The sequence below is a fragment of the Aotus nancymaae genome, unplaced genomic scaffold, assembly GCF_030222135.1.
Source record: "Aotus nancymaae isolate 86718 unplaced genomic scaffold, 86718_ANA_hifiasm-v0.15.2.pri h1tg000040l, whole genome shotgun sequence".
Lineage (NCBI taxonomy): Eukaryota > Metazoa > Chordata > Mammalia > Primates > Aotidae > Aotus > Aotus nancymaae.
In genome coordinates this window covers 28,802,184-28,822,448 of record NW_026988454.1, presented here as the reverse complement: position 1 = coordinate 28,822,448, position 20,265 = coordinate 28,802,184, and the positions used below count along the sequence as shown (strand labels likewise).

General features: G+C 41.9%; 1 protein-coding gene and 1 non-coding gene across 2 annotated transcripts in view; one reads left to right on the top strand and one right to left on the bottom strand.

Annotated features, from left to right (window-relative positions):
* Window positions 1-20,265, top strand: part of ECT2L (epithelial cell transforming 2 like) — a 94,948-nt gene that overhangs the window by 45,938 nt on the left and 28,745 nt on the right. The window contains exons 8-11 of the mRNA XM_064360628.1: window positions 2,229-2,357; window positions 11,206-11,298; window positions 13,411-13,593; window positions 17,102-17,205. Coding sequence (XP_064216698.1) covers window positions 2,229-2,357; window positions 11,206-11,298; window positions 13,411-13,593; window positions 17,102-17,205 — 509 coding nt within the window. The remainder of the gene's footprint in view (window positions 1-2,228; window positions 2,358-11,205; window positions 11,299-13,410; window positions 13,594-17,101; window positions 17,206-20,265) is intronic.
* Window positions 7,603-7,709, bottom strand: LOC135268515 (U6 spliceosomal RNA). Its single transcript, XR_010336829.1, has one exon. It is a non-coding gene; the product is annotated as a U6 spliceosomal RNA (small nuclear RNA).

Sequence of the window (20,265 nt, the reverse complement as noted above, 5' to 3'; positions counted from 1 at the left end):
CTTTGTTTTCACTCTGTTGATTGTATGCTTTGATACAGAAAAGTTTTAAGTTTGATGGAAGTACAGCAATTTTAATAGTAAATACCAAGATCTATAAATTGGTGCATACTAACAACATTTATTATATTCCTACTTGACTTACACTACAAAGGAAAGGAATGGCTGATACCAGCACCTTGTTACAGGGCAGCTATCAAACACCTCAATGGGGCGGAGCATGGTGGCTCACACCTGCAATCCCAACATTTTGGGAGGCTGAGGTAGGTGGCTCTCTTGAGCCCAGGAACCCATACCAGCTTGGACAACATGGCAAAACCCTGTCTCTACAAAAAATACAAAAAAAGTAGCTGGCTTTGGTGGCACACATCTGTAGTCCCAGCTACTCCTTGGAAGGCTGAGGTGGGAGGATCCCTGGATACCGGGGCGGGAGGGGGAGGGGGGCGGAGGTTGCAGTGAGCCATTGAGCCTCTGCACTCCAGCCTGGGCTACAGAGAAAAACCCTATCTAAAATATATATATATATATATATATATATATATCCACCAACCCCCCCTCCCAAAACAAACCTCAATTGTTACCCTTTTTTGGGGGAAAGAGATGACGAATGTTTTAGAAGTATTAGTTTCTATTTTTTTCTTATAACTTGCATTCTTCCTTTTTTATACTTAAAGTAAAATTGTTTTAAAACTTACTCAAATGAAATCTTCCATCATTGTGGGATGAGGGGAGAGAAGGAATAAGCTGGTCCCGGATATGGCTGGAGTAAACCAGCAAAATGGCAGAGTGAGTCCCTGAGTCACCCATCAACTTGCCATCTCTGTGGCTGGGACTTCATGTACTGGGAAAGTTTCAGTGAAATTTCTCATTGGCAGAAATGAATTGCCTTTTGTTTCACTTAACCTTACTTCTGTTTTCCTTGTTTAGCTTACCTTTGCCTGGGGCAAGTTGTGTTCCAGATCAGTTTTCTATGTCCTCTCAAAGTAAAGCACAGATACTACTTATCTGGGGTTTAAATTTACAATTAATTACATGGTAACTCTTCTCTAAATGGTGCAGAGATATTGGCAAGTTTATACAGTGGGAGTAAGTTTATCTCATGTGGAATGTCCTATTAGGGTTTCTTGATCTCTGCCTTTATGGTCTCCAGGTAAGAAAGTTTTCAAACTCTGCCTTTTCTCTATTCTGGTTTTTTGTTTTGTTTTGTTTTGTTTTTTTGAGATGGAGTCTCGCTCTGTTGCCCAGGCTGGAGTGCAGTGGCACAATCTCGGCTCACTGCAGTCTCCACCTCCTTGGTTCAAGCAATTCTTTTGCCTCAGCCTCCCGAGTAGCTGGGACTACAGGCGTGTGCCACGACGCTCAGCTGATTTTTATATTTTTAGTAGAGATGGGGTTTCATCATATTGTCCAGGCTGGTCTTGAACTCCTGACCTTGTGATCCACCCGCCTCAGCCTCCTAAAGTGCTGGGATTACAGGCGTGAGCCACCGTGCCCGGTCCTTATTCTGTTTTTTTAAGCAGCAGTAACAATAACAAAATACCTCAAACAACCAGTTTCCTTCGATATAATTGTGGTGGTTTCCCAAAAGCTTTTGCTTTATAATTATCATCAAAACAAAGTTTGCTACTCTGTCACATGAAAAAGTCCTTTCTAGCTATTTAGAAAATATCTAGACTTCCCAGTGGGAGGGAGTGAAACACCAGAATTCTGTGCCTGTTTTCATTTCATCACCGGAGGCTAGGATTGTGGAGTTTCCAGGACTCCTTTAGAAATGGGTCCACACCCATGCAGCTTAGTGGAATCATCACACAGAATTGTCGGGAAGTGAGAGAAAAGGAGAGTTTCCATTGATGTTTACCATCTCTGGGAGGCTTACTTCTGCTCTGCACTACTTATTTTTTGATTGACAATCATGGGAAACATTTCTACTTTGGAACTTGGTAGCAAAATCCCAGCACTTTCTGGCCAGCCACCCTAAACCCTGCATGCGCGTGGTATCTTACCCTGCTGCATAGCGGAGGGAGAAATGCAGTGTCGTAATCCTGAGTGCACAGTGTCCAATGTACCCAGGATGTGAAAGATGGTGCAGAAGGAAGCAGAGGTGCCTCGGGTATCTTGGTCTTAAGGCAGATGGTGTTTCGATTTTGTGCTTACATTTTCACAAACTGCTAATAATTTCTGTTCAGGATTATGTCACAAACTAACATGACATTTTGATTTTTTTTCCTCAGGGTATAAAATTGGTGTTAAAAATTTACTGAAGCCTGAAGTGAGAGATTTCTGGGAGAAATTAGGAAGCTACGTGGCCACTGAAGAAGAAGGGGGCCACGTGGACTTCTTCGCGCCCCTTGGAGCATCAGGTCAGCTCAGACACCTTATAGAGAGACAGCGGCCAATGCCACTTCATGAGGACGTGTTGTGGATTACTGAAGTGCCCCTGGGCCAAATGATTCAGTCACATTTCGCTCTTCAATTTCTTTTTTCTTTATACTTCCCATATCCAGGTATTTCAGGAATGTAGGAGTGAGGGATAGTGATGAGAGTGACCTGTGTCTGCAGAAATACAGTCCCTAAATGGCAAGACTCAGCAGCATGATTTATATTTATCCTGGAAAACACAGTAAAACCAGCCTCCAGGATATAAGGGAAGGTGCCTGACCATCATAGGAACCATAATCATTCAATCTAAGAAAACACCCCCTGCTGCCTTCTGAACCTGGAGTAGGCATGAACTTTGGTGACCAAGAACCTGAACTTGAGTCCCATCCATGTCATTGTTTAGCTTTGTGGCATTAGGCAAACTTGTGGACCTCCATTTGCTCATATGAAATTTGGAACAAACAGTACCTTAGTGTATCTTTTTTTTTTTTTTCTTTTGAGATGAAGTCTCACTCTGTCACCCAGGTTGGAGTGCAGTGGCACAAACTTGGCTCACTGCAACCTCCGCTTCCCAGGTTCAAGCAATTCTCCTGCTTCAGCCTCTCAAGTAGCTGGGACTACAGGTGCACACCACCATGCCTGGCAAATTTTTTGTATATTTAGTAGAGACGGGGTTTCACTGTGCTGGCCAGGCTGGTCTCGAACTCCTGACCTTGTGATCCACCCACCTCAGCCTCCCAAAGTGCTGGGATTACACTTGAGCCACCACGCCCAGCCAACCTTAGCGTATCTTAAATACGCTAAGGTGAAAATCAAGATGGCATAAATATTTAAATACTAAAAATAGTGTAAATTCTTAGATAATATTAAAAGTAGTGAAGTGCTTTGTAAAGATGAGTATGGCTAATGATGACTGAGGTTGCTGATATCATTTTATAAGTGCCTGCCTGTCTAGGATCAGCAACTGTGATTCAAAGTTGATTTCTAGGCTTGAAGAGAAACTCCAGCAGCATTAAGTCAAATTCACTCTTCGGAGATCTATTCAATAAAAGTTCTGCATTCACGGGCGATGTTTTACCAGGCAGAGCGGGGGAGTGTGAAATTAAATTTTCTCACACTGTTTTCTTTTTGTTGTTGTTGTTAGCCATTCCTTGGGGAACTGTGAGTTTTAAAATTCTTTCTACTCCTCAAATTTCACTGGACTGTTCAACATGTGCAAAGCAAGGCCCTGGCAGGCTTCAACCAGGGGACAGGAAAAAACAAAAAAGGATGGGAAAGAATTTTTTTAAATGTGTAAATAATTTTACCAAGTGATTCCAATTATATTTATATACAAATATATATTTCTTAAATCTCAGCTGTGTAGAAAATATGCTGGCCAGGCACGGTGGCTCACACCTGTAATCCTAGCACTTTGGGAGGCCGAGGTGGGAGGATCAACTGAGTTTAGGAGTTTGAGACTAGCCTGGCCAATATGGCAAAACCCCATCTCTACTAAAAATAGAAGAAAATAGCCAGGCATGGTGGTGGGCACCTGTAATCCCAGCTACTTGGGAGGCTGAGACAGGAGAATTGCTTGAACCTGGGAGGTGGAGTCTGTAGTGAGCCGAGATTGTGTCACTGCACTCCAGCCTGGGTGACAGAGTGAGACTCCGCCTCAGGAAAAAAAAAATGCCTAGAAAAATGTAGGAGGAAATATACCAAAATATTAACAACATCTGTTTCTAGATGTGTTTTATGTTTTTTCTACTTTCGAAATTGGTTTTCAAAGACTAGGTTATAAAGAGTGTGGATGGTGTGATCTTGCTGTTTAAAACATGCATATGTGTGAGGTGGTGTATGTATTTATAGAAAAAGATTTGGAAGGATGTATACCAAGGTACCGACACTAGTTGTCGAAAACTCACTTATAAGTGAGTTTTCCTTTCTTTTTTTCTCCCTTTTAAAATTTTTTTTGTTTGCCTCAATTTCCTGTAATGAACTAATATTACTTTTATAATAAGGACAAAGCAAATATTTTAAGTGGAGTAGAAGAAAGGACTTGGGAAAGTATTGAAGGCAGAATAAGAATAAAGGAAGAAAAGAACAGTGGGTTTGGTGACATAAAAATCGTCTCAAGTGAAACTTAATGACACTCAAAAAATAGACTTCCTGTCGCCATTCTGGGCCCCAAAATTCTCATCAAATGTAATATCTACCTGGATGCATCAGAGATCACTGACTTCTCAGTCCAAATACCTCTTTTCCACCGCTTCGGGCATCCCTCTTAGGCTTGTCAGCCCAGTAGCTGTATTACCCCTAAAATCTTGATTTCAAGCATTTATCTTTGAGAACCATTTTCAAATCATGTACTCAAATAACCCCACTATAGCAGTTCCTTGCCTAAGACCTTCAGTCTACACACTCCAACTTTTTCACTGTCTATCACCACATCTTCATTTTTTGCTCCCTTGTTAAACTTGGATTTAATGGCCCAACTTTATCACCATTCCCTGGCAAAGAATCTGAACTTCCTTTTCTCCGTTTTTTGGCTAAATCCCAGCATTGGTTAAAACACAGCTCTGCACAGGCTACACCTGTGGGTACTAGAGCAGCTAAAGACTGTTGGAATAAGTGATACAACTGCTCTGATTGGTCTAACTTTACTTTGGTGACATAACTGTCAAATTCTGATGCAACACTGATGACCATCCTACCACATTTCCTTGGTAAATTCATTTTCACACTCTTAGAGATGACAATTTTATCTCTTTTCTTTAGACGGTCTTTAAATAACTCTGTCTCTCAGCTTTGACCTCACCTCTTACTTCCCTGGGAAAACTGAATCACATGGAAACGCCCTAACTGTCCTCCCATCATCCAGTTCACCACCAGCTCCACCTCTTACTTTTTATTCTCTGTCTTCCCTTCTGCCCAGAGGGAAGAAGCACCCCTGCTCAAACAAGTTGAGATGCTGCACTTGGAATCTATCCCATTGCCTTTCATCTTCTCCACACTTCTCTACATCCAATCCTCTCCTGTGGCCTCATTTCTCTCTTTATTGGGTTGTTTCTATCAAATCAGGAACACCTGTAGTATCTCCCGTCTTTAAAAAAAGAAAAAGGACAATAAACTTTCCCTCACCGCTTTTTAATTGGACAAGACTTGAGCATGCAGCCATATCACTGGAGGGTTGGTTAAACTACACATTGCTGGGTCCCACCTCGAGTTTCAGACTCAGTTAAGTCTGGAGTGGGCCTGAAGAATTTTCCTAACAAGTTTCCAGGTGATGTTGCTGCTGCTGCTTCTAGGCCTTCCTTCCTTACCTCCCACTCTCTCCTCAAGCTCCTCCTACTGGTTTGTCTCTACTGACACTGCTTTTGGAAGACTGTAAGTGACTTCCATGTGCTCAAATCCGGTGGTCCCTGCTCCATTCCCACCTCACTTTGACCTTTGACTTCTTGGAAGCATCTGATGCAGAGGAAAGCCCCTTCTGGAAATGCTCGTTCTCTTGGTGTCCCTAACACCACCCTCTCCCTGTTTCCTCCTGCCCCAGTGCCCTCTTCTCAGTCTCCTTTGCAGGCTCTTCTTTCTCTGCAAGATCCTTAAATATTCCCCAGGGCTTGATCCTAGCCTCGCTCCTTTTCCACACATGCACTCTCCCCACTAGCCAGTCTCATTTTCCTATGTGTATTAGTCCATTCTCACACTGCTATAAATAACTGCCTGAGACTGGGTAATTTATAAAGGAAAGAGATTTAATTGACTCACAGTTCTGCATGGCTGGAAAGCCTCAGGAAATTCACAATAACGGCGAAAGGGGAAGCAAATACGCCCTTCTTCACGTGGTGGCAGGCGGGAGAAGAATGAGAGCCCAGCAAAGGAGGAAGCCACTTATAAAACCATCAGATCTCGTGAGAACTCACTCACTATCACAAGAAGAGGACGGGGGAGAGTGCCCCTTAATGAAATTATCTCCACCTGGTCCCACCCTTGACACGTGAGGATTATTACAATTCAAGATGAGATCTTGGGTGGGGACACAGCCAAACCATATCAACGACTGTACACATAATTCATATGCTGAGGACTCCCAAATTTACGTCTCCAATGCTGAAATCTCTGAGCTGCAGATTCATATCGAATTCCCACTTACCACCTTCATGGTGGATGTTTAATTTTCATGTCTAATAGACATCTCAAAGTTAAATCAAACCCTTGATTGCCTCCCCAGCACCAAACCTAGCCCTTACCCAAATTCCTCAGTAAAAATATCATCATTCAACAGTTATTGCATAAGCCAAAAATCTAAGAATCTAAGATTTATTCTTTTTGGCATTAAAAACATTTTTAAACAGCATTATTTAAGTATAATTAATATACAATAAACTGTACATAATTAAAGTGTACAATTGACTAAATTTTGACACATATATGCCTACCCCATGAGACCATTAAAAAAATCCAGAAAATGAACATATTCATTAATCTCAAAATTTCCTCATGCCATTCTGTAATTCTGTAATTTCTCTCTCCTGCTTCTCCCCACCCCCAAACTGAGCAACCACTGATATTTCTTATTTCACATATATTAGTTTTCATCTTCTAGAATTTTCCTTTTTTTTTTTTTTTTTTTTTTTTTTTGAGACAGGGTCTGCTTTGTTGCCCAGGCTGGGGTGCAGTGGTGAAATCACAGCTCAGTGCCGCCTCAACTTCCTGGGGTCGAGCGATCCTCCCACCTCAGCCTCCTGAGTGGCTGGGACTGCAGGCACACAACACCACGCCCAGCTAATTTTTTTTTTTTAGTAGAGACAGGGTCTCCCTAGGTTTCCCAGGCTGGTCTTGAGCTCGTAGGCTCAAGCAATTCTCCTTCCTCAGCCTGGTGGGATCACAGGTATGCACCATCCCACCTGATTTTCCTTTTTTTTTTCTTTCTTCCTTTTTTTTTTCTCTGAGATGGAGTTTTATTCTTGTTGCCCAGGCTGGAGTGCAATGGCACGATCTCAGCTCACTGCAACCTCCACCTCCTAGGTTCAAGCAATTCTTCTGCCTCAGCCTCCCAAGTAGCTGGGATTACAGGCACGCACCACCACACCCAGCTAATTTTGTATTTTTAGTAGAGACAGGATTTCACCATGTTGGCCAGGATGATCTCAATCACCTGACCTCGTGAACTGGCTGCCTCGGCCTCCCAAAGTGCTGGGAATACAGGTGCGAGCCACCACGCTTGGCCTTCCTTTTTTCTTTTTTAATACGGAATAATTCAACAATTTGCATGTCATGCTTGGACAGAGGCCATACTAATCTTCTCTGTATTGTTCCAATTTTAGTATATGTGCTGCCAAAGTGAGCACTGGCCTAGAGTCTTCTATAAATGGCATCATACAGTATGTATTCTCTGTCTGACTTTCTTCACTCAATCATTATTTTAGATTTAGCCATCTGATGTATGTATCAATATCTCCTTTTTACTACTGGGAATTATTACATTGTACACATATACCACAATTTATTTATCCATTAATTTGTTGATAGATATTTGAGCTCTTTCTGGTTTCTGCTTTTACAAATAAAGCTGCTATGAACTTATGCTTTCATTTCTCTTGGATGAATTCCTGGGCGTAGAGTGGCAAGGTTATATGTAGGTGTATGTTTAACTTTATAAAAACACCAGCTAAACTGATTTCCAAAGTGACTTTACCTTTTTACATTTTCACAGGCAGTATCTGAGAACTCCAGTTGCCTGTCATTCTAACACTTGGTATGGTCAATCTTTTTAATTTTAGCCATTCAGGTGGGTGTGTGGTGGTATCTCATTGTGGTTTTCCTTTTTTTTTTTTTTTCTTGAGACGGAGTTTCGCTTTTGTTACCCAGGCTGGAGTGCAATGGCACAATCTTGGCTCACTGCAACCTCCTTCTTTTGCCCATCTTAAAAACTAAGTTGTTTTCTTATTTAGATTTTGAAAGTTTTTTATATTTACTGGATAAGTAATTTGCAAATGTTTTCTCCAGTCTATGACATATTTTCCTTCACTGAAGAGTTTCTTTTAAAGCACAGTTCCTTTTTCTGAGGTGGAGTTTCACTCTTGTTGCCCAGGCTAGAGTGCAATGGTGTGATCTCGGCTCACTGCAACCTCTGCCTCCTGGGTTCAAGTGATTCTCCTGCTTCAGCCTCCTGAGTAGCTGGGATTACAGGATTACAGGTGCCTGCCACCATGTCTGGCCAATTTTTTTGTATTTTTAGAGACAGGGTTTCAGCATGTTGGCCAGGCTGGTCTTGAACCCCTCACCTCAGGTGATCTGCCCACCTCAGCCTCCTAAAGTGCTGAGATTACAGACATAAGCCACTGCACCTGGCCTGAAGCATAGTTCTTAATTTTGATGAAATCAAACATGTCAAGTTTTCCTGTATAGATCATGCTTTTACATCATATCTAAAATCTATTTACCTAACCAAAGGCCACTAAGATTTTCTCCTATGTTTTTTCTAAATGATTTATAGTTTTAAGTTTGACTTTTAAGTCTGTGATCCACTTGACTATTTTTTAAATGTAATATATGAGATATAGATAAAGGTGGTTTTTTTTTTTAACATATGGCTAATTGTTTCATCACCATTCCTTATAACTACTATCCTTTTTCCGATGAATTTCATTTGCACCTTTGTTGAAATCTATCAATTATGTATGTGTAAGTTCACCTTTGGACTCTCTATTTGATTCCATTGATTAATTTGTCAATGAAAGTACTATAGACATCAGTAAGTGAGAGACATCCAAACTTTCAGCTGCTGTCATGCTGTTTCATGCAGTAATTGAAGCATTTCGGAGTATCTATTTATTCTTGGACCACAAATAGTTAAAATATATTACCCATTTCATTCCAAGTAATTCAATCTGTATGCTGAATTAATAATTCAATCTATATGTTGTGTCACTGAAGGGGCTTTTTTTTTTTTTTTTTAACTTTAAGTTCCTGGTTACAAGTGCAGTGTGTGTAGGTTTGTTACGTAGGTATACATGTGCCATGGTGGTTTGCTACACCTATCAACCCATCATCTAGGTTTTAAGCCCTGCATGCATTAGCTATTTGTCCTAATGCTCTCTCTCCCCTTTCTCCCCACCCCACAACAGGCCCCAGTGTATGATGTTCCCCTCTGTGTATCCATGTGTTCTCATTGCTCAACTCCCACTTATGAGTGAGAACATGCGGTGTTTGATTTTCTGTTCCTGTATTAGTTTGCTGAGGATGATGGTTTCTAGCTTCATCCATGTCCCTGCAAAGGACATGGACTCATTGTTTTTTATGGCTGCCTAGTATTCCATGGTGCATATGTGCCACATTTTCTTTATCTAGTCTATCATTGACGGGCATTTAGGTTGGTTCCAAGTCTTCGCTATTGTAAATTGTGCTGCAACAAACATGCATGTTCACGCATCTTTATAGTAGAATGCTTTATAATCCTTTGGGTATATACCCAGTAATGGGATTGTGGTGTCAAATGGTACTTGTGGTTCTAGATCTTTGAGGAATCGCCACACTATCTTGCACAATGGTTGAACTAATTTACACTCCCAGCAACAGTGTAAAAGCATTCCTATTACTCCACAGCCTCGCCAGCATCTGTTGTTTCCTGACTTTTTAATAATCACCATTCTAACTGGTATGAGATGGTGTCTTATTGTGGTTTTGATTTGCATTTCTCTAACGACCAGTGATGATGAGCTTTTTTTTCATGTTTGTTACTGACATAAATGTCTTCTTTTGAGAAGTGTCTGTTCACATCCTTTGCCCACTTTTTGATGTGATTGGTTTTTTCTTATAAATTTGTTTAAGTTCCTTGTAATATTAGACGTGTGTCAGATGGGTAGATTGCAAAAATTTTCTCCCATTCTGTAGGTTTCCTGTTCACTCTGATGATAGTTTCTTTTGCTGTGCAGAAGCTCTTTAGTTTAATTAGATCCCACTTGTGAATTCCAGCTTTTGTTGCAATTGCTTTTGGTGTTTTAGTCATGAAGTCTTTGCCCATGGAAGGGGCTAAATTTTAACCATCATATTCCATCCTATGTTTAATCTTTTAAAATCTGTCCTCTTACAATGAGACTCCTCCTTTAAGTGAGACTATTTTAGTAAATATATATAGATTTTTCTCTATCTTTAGGCTGAGTATTCCAAATCTGGAATAAGCCCCAGTTCAAACTCCACGTCCTCCTTCCGCATCCTGTTGTTTAGTCCTCAGACTGTTCCACCTTCAGTATTTAGGGGTGAACTATAAAGTGTTCATGAACTGTTCAGTGGAGAGATCTGAATAGAAGATGAGCTGCTAGTGGCCTTTCTTGACCATCTCTCTAGTGCCCCTAAGTAATATTTAACTGTTCTGTATTAGTCTGTTTTTGTAGTGCTATAAAGAAATACCTGAGGGTGGGCAATTTATAAAGAAAAGAGTTTTAATTACTTCAGGGTTCTTCAGGCTGTGTAGTAACCACAGCACTGGCATCTGCTTGGCTTCTGGTGAGGCCTCAGGGAGCTTATAATCATGGCAGAAGGTGAAGGGGCAGCTGGTGTGTCACATGGCAAGAGCGGGAGCGAGAGAGGGAGGAGGTGCCACACACTTTTAAACAACCAGATGTTGTGTGAACTCAGGGTGAGAACTCACTCATCACTAAGGGGATGGCACTAGCCATTCAGGAAGGATCTGACCCCATGATCCAAATACCACCTGCCGGCCCCACCTCCGACACTGGGGATTCAATTTCAACATGAGATTTGGAGGGAACAGATATCCAAATTATATCATGTTCCATGGCAAAACATATGAGTAAGCTAACGAAAGTATTTTTGACTATGCAGAGGCAGGAACTGAAGTTCTTTCTCAGCTGTCTCAACTAACTGGCACGTTCTTCACGGCCCCCACTGGGATTGCGACTGGCTCCTACCAGCACAGTAAGTGTTACGGGAGCTGACGGCCACGTCCAATAACACAGGCCAGCTCCAGGACCACCAAAGGACAAAATCCAGTCAATAGTACTGGTACGGCTGATATTATTATTATTCCCTTTCATTCCTCCCCTGAAGGAACGCCATTACTTCCCAAACTAGGTAATCTCATATCATTCAGTCATTTGCTTAGATTATTTATTGTACATATTTGCCTCAAACCATCATTTGCAAAAACTCTGTTGAAAACATAGTCTTTAACAGTTAAGCAAAGTTGCTAATCTAGAAAAAGAATAAGTACAAAGAATAACTTTTCTTAGTAAAATATAGTCAATATGGTATTATTTGGAAAAATAAATTGTAGCTACGAAGAGATGGCAAAGAGGCTCGCCTAGTTTCCATTTCAGTAGCATTATCTGCGAGGAAAAATGATCAGAGAAAATACACCTGAAAGCAAACTTTCATTTAGATACTAACACTGCAAATTTGGATTAAAATGTAACATGGGCTGACCAATAAGAGAACCAAATTGCTTTGTTACACTGAGGCCAGTCATTTTCCCCTTGAACAGACCCTTGATTCCTATCAACGAGGGCTGAGAGGGATGCAGAAACTGTATAAATCATTGCTTCTCTACTCCCAAATGCCAAGGGCCTTTTAGAATTTGGGAAAACAGGTACGATTGTGAAACTGGTTACGGAAAAGATTCTTTGTAGATATAACAAAGTGCATTGACCTAATATAGTTTTGAAGCAGAGGTCACTTGCTAATTTTAGTTAATATAGAAATATCACCAAATGATAGCATATTTGGCTCTGTGGAGAGAGGAACTGGCCTTGCAGAGCATAGCAGGGCGTAGACACTGTTGCTGGTAATAGGGGACAGAGTTTTCTTCTTTTTCTCCTCCTCTGCCTTCCCTTTCTCCTGTTCATCCTCCTTTCCTCCTCTCTTCTTCTCATTCTCCTTATTTAGAAAAAAAATGTTGTGGCCAGATGCAGTGGCTCACACCTATAATCTCAGCACTTTGGGAGATCATCTGAGGTCAGGAATTCAAGACCAGCCTGGCCAACATGGTGAAACCCCGTGTCTACTAAAAATACAAAATTTAGCCGGGCAGTAGTGGCACACATCTGTAATCCCAGCTATTGGGGAGGCTGAGGCACGAGAATCGCTTGAACTCGGGAGGCAGACGTTGCCATGAGTCGAGATCACGCCACTATACTCCAGCCTGGGTGACAGAGCAAGACTTGGTCTCAAACAAAAACCTGTTATGAAGCTTTTCACGTCTATCTTTTCCTCTATAAAAAGTAGAGGAAACAAAGCAAACAAAGCTCTCTCTCCATCCAGGACAGAAAATCAAATTTAACATACCACTGCATCATCCAATAATTGCTTTTTTTTTTTTGAGACGGAGTCTCTCGGCTCATGGCAACTTCTGCCTCCCAGGTTCAAGCGATTCTCCTGCTTCAGCCTCCCAAGTAGCTAGGACTACAGGTGTGTGCCACCACACCTGGCTAATTTTTTGCATTTTTAGTAGAGACAGCTTTCATTGTGTTAGCCAGGATCGCAATCTCCTGACCTTGTGATCTGCCCGCCTCAGCAGTAATTGCTTTTTAAGAAGAGAAACTTTCTGTAGCACCTGCTATAGTCACATAGATGATTTGTACAGCAAGGTAGCAGTTTGACATAATTTAAGAAAGATACAGATTTGGCTGTGACAGGGTTGCCTTTCAATGGTTTAATGGGGAAGCCGTGTACCATGGGATTTCCTGTGTTTTCACTTTTAGACTGGAAACGTAAAGCAGTGCATTCTTCCTTAGATGACTGCCCAGCTTCCCAATGCACAGTCCAGCAGCTGTTTTTTTAAACTTTGAATGGGATACGTCAGCCTCATCTATCAAAGAGTAGAAATGCATTTGAAATGATTCATTGAATCCTTTTTGAGTTTCTAACTGTACCTTTGAAAACAGAGGATGGGTGTTTGTCTTAGTCTTCTAATGAGAAACGATAATAAACTCAATAAAAATGCAACCAAGTTTCTGTTGTACTTTAAACAAGACATAGAATTCTTTCATTTGAGCTCAAGCCTGCAGGAATAACAGAAGAAAATCATGTCAGTTCTTAGTGATTGGCTGGGAGCCCAATGGGGAAAGGCCCCGTCTTCCATCTACTTCAGCGAATCGAAGCTACAGACATGGTCCAGCTTCACAGACTACCTAGAAGACACCTTGAAAGGGGTCAGGAAGCAGTTGTGTCCTCTCTTCAAGGAACTGCAGAAGAGCATCAGTGGCCGGATGATAGGTAAGCAGTCCTGCTACTTCTGTTGCAGGTTAATTATGAAGTTGCCTTCATATCCCGAGTGAATACAAGTTTAGTTATGGCGCAAGTAAAATTTAACTCTTGAACATTTCAGTAAAACTTTATCTCCTAGGCTGCTCACATTGCATTTCAAATATAATGAATACCCCCTAAGAACAAATATATTCAGGTTCAAAATGCTGAAGCTGGTTCTTATTTTAAAATTTTACCACCTTGAGCTGGGCGCTGTGGCTCACGCCTGTAATTCCAGAACTTCGGGAGGCCGAGGCAGGCGGATCACCTGAGGTCAAGAGTTCAAGACCAGCCTGGCCAATGTGGTGAAACCCTGTCTCTACTAAAATTTATATATAAGTTGGGTGTAGTGGTGGACACCTGTAATCCCAGATACTTGGGAAGCTAAGGCAGGAGAATTGCTTGAACCCAGGAGACGGAGGTTGCAGTGAGCAAATACGGTGCCACTGCACTCCAGCCTGGGCAACAGAGTAATACTGTGGCTCAATAAAAAAAAAAAATTTTACCACCTTATTAATTCTTGTTTGTCAATTATTTGCCTAGACACAATTTGCTGTTTGCTAAGCCAGAGAGCTGTGTATTTTTCCCACTAGAATTTGCTCTAAAAGTTAAGCACCTCTTAAACCCCAGCACTTACTACATAAATTCTTCTACAATTTAAGTTATATTTATTTTCTATCTAAAATATATAATTTAGTGATGGGTTCCATGGGCCTTTGCTGAGCCTACTGGACATGGCTGAATGAATTTTTCCATTCACACCCCATCCCCATGATCGAATGAATGACCACAGCAGAGCCCTTTGAAAACAACTTACTGCCTCAACTTTGCATCTTTACTAAAGTAGTCCATTCTTTAAAATTAAGTATATTTCACCCTCTGGGTAAAAAGTTTTTCTTTTTCTCATCTGCAACTATTAATATCTATTCAATTTTTCCCCTAATACTTTCCACCTGACTAAAACACCATATCAATCAAATCATCCTGTATCTATGCCTTTCTTCTTTCCCTCTGCCCAGTTCCATATTTAAGGTCTGTTTACATAGTTACCATCTACACAACAGCTGCAACACACAAGCGTGCATGCAGATATCTTAGCTGTCAATGTATGTCCTACATCTCTTTACATAAATGCCTCCAAAACAGGGATTTGCCTTCCTGCTAATTTGTCCTACCCACTCTGTCACATTTAGGAGGTGTTCAACCATTATTTAAAAATAGTTATGAAGTTATAAACAGGGAGAAATTATTTCTCCTAGTTCTTTGTGTTTTTTTGTTTTTTTCTTTTTTGAGACGGAGTTTCTCTCTTGTCCCCTAGGCTGGAGTGCAATGGTGTGATCTCGGCTTACTGTACTTTTCCCACTAGAATTTTTCCACCTCCTGGGTTCAAGGGATTCTCCTACCTCAGCCTCCTGAGTAACTGGAATTACAGGCACGCACCACCACACCAGGCTAATTTTTTTTTTAAACAGAGTCTCGCTCTGTTGCCCAGGCTGCAGTGCAGTGGTGCAATCTCGGCTCACTGCAACCTCTGCCTTCCAGGTTCAAGCAGTTCTCCTGCCTCAGCCTTCCAAGTAGCTGGGATTACAGGCGTCCACCACCACACACTGCTAGTCTCTGTATTTCTAGTGGAGGCGGAGTTTCACCATGTTGGCCAGGCTGGTCTCGAACTCCTGACCTGAAGTGATCCACCCGCCTTGGCCTCCCAAAGTGCTAGGATTACAGGCACAAGCCACTGGTGCCTGGCCTAATTTTTGTATTTTTAGTAGAGATGGGGTTTCGTCACGTTGGCCAGGTTGGTCTCGAACTCCTGACCTCAAGTGATCACCTGCCTCGGCCTCTCAAAGTGCTGGGATTACAGGCATGAGCCACCGCACCTGGCTCTCCTAGTTCTTTCAAAGATAATAAGGACTAGAAAGAAAATTGGAAAGGTAAACTTTTTAAAGATATAATTTTGTGTGTTTTGTTTTTTTTAGAGACAGGCTCTCACTCTGTCACCCAGGCTGGAGTGCAGCAGCACAGTCATAGCTCACTGCAGCCTAGAACTCAAGTTCGAGCTATCTTACTGCCTCAGCTTCCCCAATATAATATATGTAGACAATGAGAAGTCAATGGAAAAACAATTTTTTATATAACCGCATGGAGTTAAAAATATTTTAAAAATTAACAGATTTCTGTGTATGTATGTTTGCATGTTATTTACTTTGGACTTTAAAATATTTATATATTTGAAGCCTGGTATGGTGGATCATGCCTGTAATCCCAGCACTTTGGGAAGCCGAGATAGGTGGCTCAGGAGTTTGAGACCAGCCTGGGCAACGTGGCAAAACACTGTCTCCACAGAAAAATATAAAAGTTAGCTGGACACGGTGACACGTGCTACCGAGGAGACTGAAGCATGAGAATTGCTTGAGCCGGGGAGGAAGAGGTTGCAGTAAGCCAAGATTGCGTCACTGCATTCCAGCCTGGGTGACAGAGTGATATCCTGTCTCAATTAAAAAAAAAAAAATTGTTTGAGAGCAAAGATAAAGGGGAATATAGAGGAACTTTTGGTAGGATCGAGAGTCTAACATTTAAACTTACTGAGCTCCTTTTCTCATGTTCTCTCCTTATTGTCCAATTTATACATTTCATTCAATATCAGCTTTGCCAGAGTGGGCACTTTTTATATGCTAGACATTTAAATTACTTTGGTTCATTGTATATTTTATCATAGTAGAAATCTTCATGGTGTAATAGAACTTTTAACTGCTATTCTTTGCATTTTTATCCACTAAAAACAACTGTGGGTCCAGTATGGTGGCTCATGTCTGTAGTCCCAATGCTTTGGGAGGCTGAGGTGGGCAGATTGCTTGAGGCCAAGAGTTTGAGACCAGCCTGGGAAACATAGAAAGACCCCATCTCTACAAAAAGTTAAAAAAAATTGGCCAGGCGCAGTGGCTCATGCCTGTAATCCCAACATTTTGGGAGGACGAGGTTGGTAGATCACTTGAGGTCAGGAGTTTGAGACCAGCCTAGCCAACATGATGAAACCCCATCTCTGTTAAAACTACAAAAAAAAAAAAAAAAAAAAAAAAAAAAATTAGCCAGGCATGGCTACTTGGGAGGCTGAGGCAGAAGAATTGCTTGAACCTGAGAGGCGGAGGTTGCAGTGAGCCCAGATAGCACCACTGCACTCCGGCCTGGGTGACAAGAATGAGACTCAATCTCAAAAAAAAAAAAAAAATTAAGCAGGCATGGTGGTGCATGCCTGTAGTTCCAGTTACTTGAGAAGCTGAGGTGGGAGGATCACTTGAGCTCAGGGAATCAAGGCTGCAGTGAGCTATCATTTTGCCACTGCACCCCAGCCTGAGCAACAGAGTAAGACCCTGCCTCAAAAAAAAAAAAAAAAAGGAATTGTGAGGACCAAGTTGTTGTTGTTTTTAAATCACATTTCTTCCATAAATTGATGACAGGGCATGTGGCCTTCTATTGACAGGGCAGTTTATGTTTGACACCATGGGTATGAGTGACATTCTGAACAACCAAGAGATGGCACAAGCTCTGGCAGATGGGCTGATGGAGCTGTCAAAAGAAGATTCTGTAAGTGTTTCTTTGAAGAAAGTAAACTACAAAAACCAACATGTAAATCAATTCTGTTTGCAGTTATTATTAATTTTTTTGACCAGTTTATCCCTTTCAGGCACAATCCCTCAGATAAATTACATCAGTTTCTAATAACAGCCACTGAGAGATTCTTGGCCCAAGATGTGTTAAGTACACAAAACGGACAAGTAAGAAAATCTTCTAGGTGATTTCAAGTTTATTACGTTGTGCCCTGTTTTCTGTCTTGTGCTTAATTTCAGTCAGAAGTGACTTTTTTATATTTAAAACATGTTAGTGGCTTTATATTTCACATAAACTTTATTCAACAGTGAAATCAATTCCTAGTTTGAGGAGAAGCCTGAGAAAGTGTGACCCCGATGTGAAAAGATGAAGGGAAAGGGGGCTAGATGAGAGAGGAAGGGAACGAGAACACAACAGAACAGAAAGAAGCAAATCAGTCATTCAGTTGGGGATGGCTGTAGGAGAAGCCCCATGAAACAATTTCATCAGACGCAGATCCAAGGTACTCTCTCATTAAGGTCAGTCCACATTTCAGAAAACGGTGAGGAGAGTCCAGGCTCCAGACAGCTCTCCCAGCCCCAAAGAGGCCAGCATAGCTACAGGAAAACTGTGATGTGGCGGGGTCACGGGGCTCACGCCTATAATCCCAGCACTTTGGAAGGCCGAGGCACATGGATCACTTGAGGTCAGGAGTTGGAGACTATCCCGGCCAACATGGTGAAACCCTGTCTCTACTAAAAATACAAAAATTAGCTGGGCGTGATGGCAGACACCTGTAATCCCAGCTACTCGGGGGGCTGAGGCAGGAGAATCCCTTGAACCTGGGAGGCGGCGATCGCAGTGAACCAAGATTGCGCCACTGCACTCTAGACTGGGTGACAGAGCGAGACTCTTGTCTCAAAAAAAAAAAAAAAGAAGAGAAAAGAAAATGCAGCAAGCAGCTCTCTATCTGAGGGAAGTCAGGAATAAGATGGAGATAGGGTTGATGTTAACATATTCAATAATCTAAATTCTCTAGTTTTCCAAGGAATTCTCAAGGAGGTTCTCAAATCTTTCTTTTCCACCATGATAATTCTACTTTGTGGGTGAATTTAACATTGTCTCTGCACACATCTCTCTCTCCTTATCATTGAGTATCTGCTCCTGCTTCAACGTGGCTTCCTGGGTCTGCGTCTGCACCAGGCATCTCTGGGCTTAGCTGTCCTGCACTGGGTGTGGCTGCGAAGCTGCATTAGCTGTAGTTTGTCTTCTGTGAAGTCTCAGCTCTGCAGTGAGACTCAGGCAGCCTTTGGTGAGCCTTGCTGATAAAATGAACAGGGATAGGCCAGGCGTGGTGGCTCACTCCTGTAATCTCAGCACTTTGGGAGGCCAAGGGGGGCAGGTCACCTGAGGTTGGGAGTTCGAGACCAGCCTGACCAACATGAAGAAACCCCATCTCTATTAAAAATACAAAATTAGCCAGGCGTGGTGGCACATGGCTGCAATCCCAGCTACTCGGGAGGCTGAGGCAGAAGAATCACTTGAACCCGGGAGGCGGAGGTTGCAGTGACCTGAGATCATGCCATTACACTTCAGCCCGGGCAACAAGAGTGGAATTTGTCTCAAAAAAAAAAAAAAAAAAAAATCTAGAGCAGGGATATTCACAGAGATGCCCCTGCACTGTCTCCCAAAACAACAAAGGATTACTCAATGTGCTTGCTGTAGGTTCAGTGTACTTATTTCCAGCTAATTATTTAAAAATAACCAGGTATGATATAATTTGGATGGTGCTCAAACCTGTAGCCTGAGAGGGAACCAAATTTGAGAGCCCCAGCATGTTTTTTCCAGCAATTCTGCTACTGCAGCCTCTCTCCCAGGCCTTCTTCTTTCCCATGAAAGACAACAAGATCCTGCCTGTCCCCTTTCCTCATTTGGCCAAGAGGTTGGTGTGGGCCACTTTGGTTCCAAAGATCTTGAGAGACCCTCCTATCAGACTCTGGTGTCTTAACTGGATGGGGACGATTGTATGGTAACTGGAATATGAGATTAACTAGAAAGTCTTGTGTACTGACTCGAATTGAGTACTAGTCACTTTGTTTTCTGGACACGTAAATTAGTTAAGTAGAAAGCTAAAATCCGCTAAAAAGTCTCTTCTCTCTTCTGCTGCACTATTGACACCTGTATTTCAGATGAATGTTTTAAACAGGAATTTTTCTTGGGGGGGTGGCATTTTTTTAGGACAAACCTCTGGAATTTTTGTCATATTTTCTGCTGAAGAAATGTGGTAAAAAGATCAAAGATTTTGAAGGAAATGTTATTCCAACAAAATGTGACCCAAAGACAGCATTCGGCTTATTGATGAAGGTAAAGATGCTGCTGAATTTTTATGCCATTGCTTTTCTGTAGAGTTAGACACGTGATGAAGAAATTCATAAACCATAATATGAGCTCTACTGGGAAGATTTAATGTACCATTTCTCCTAAGAATTTTGTTTTCATGAAGTATTATTATAAAGGGTGTTTCAGCCAGGTGCAGTGGCTCACATCTGTAATCCCAGCATTTTGGGAGGCTGAGGCGGGCAGATCACAAGATGAGGAGCTCAAGACCAGCCTGGCCAACATGGTGAAACCCCGTCTCTACTAAAAACACAAAAATTAGCCAGGCATACTGGCATGCACCTGTAATCCCAGCTACTCAGGTGGCTAAGTCAGGAGAATTGCTTGAACCAGGGAGTTGGAGGTTGTAGTGAGCCAAAATCATGCCACTGTACTCCAGCCTGGGTGGAGGTTGCAATGAGCCAAGATCGAGCCACTGCACTCCAGCCCAGGCGACAGAGCGAGACTCTGTCTCAAAACAAAGAGTGTTTCGTAGTTTTGTAATATGAGTAACATTTAAGTCACTTAAAAGCATAAAATTACACCATGTTAACTCGAGTAACACTATTGGATTATGGGAGAATGTTAGAAATTTGCATTTTGCTTTGCCATTTATGGGTTGAGCCACCGTGCCCAGTGAGACACTTTCATTCCTGGACGTTCCTCGATTTCCTCTGCCAA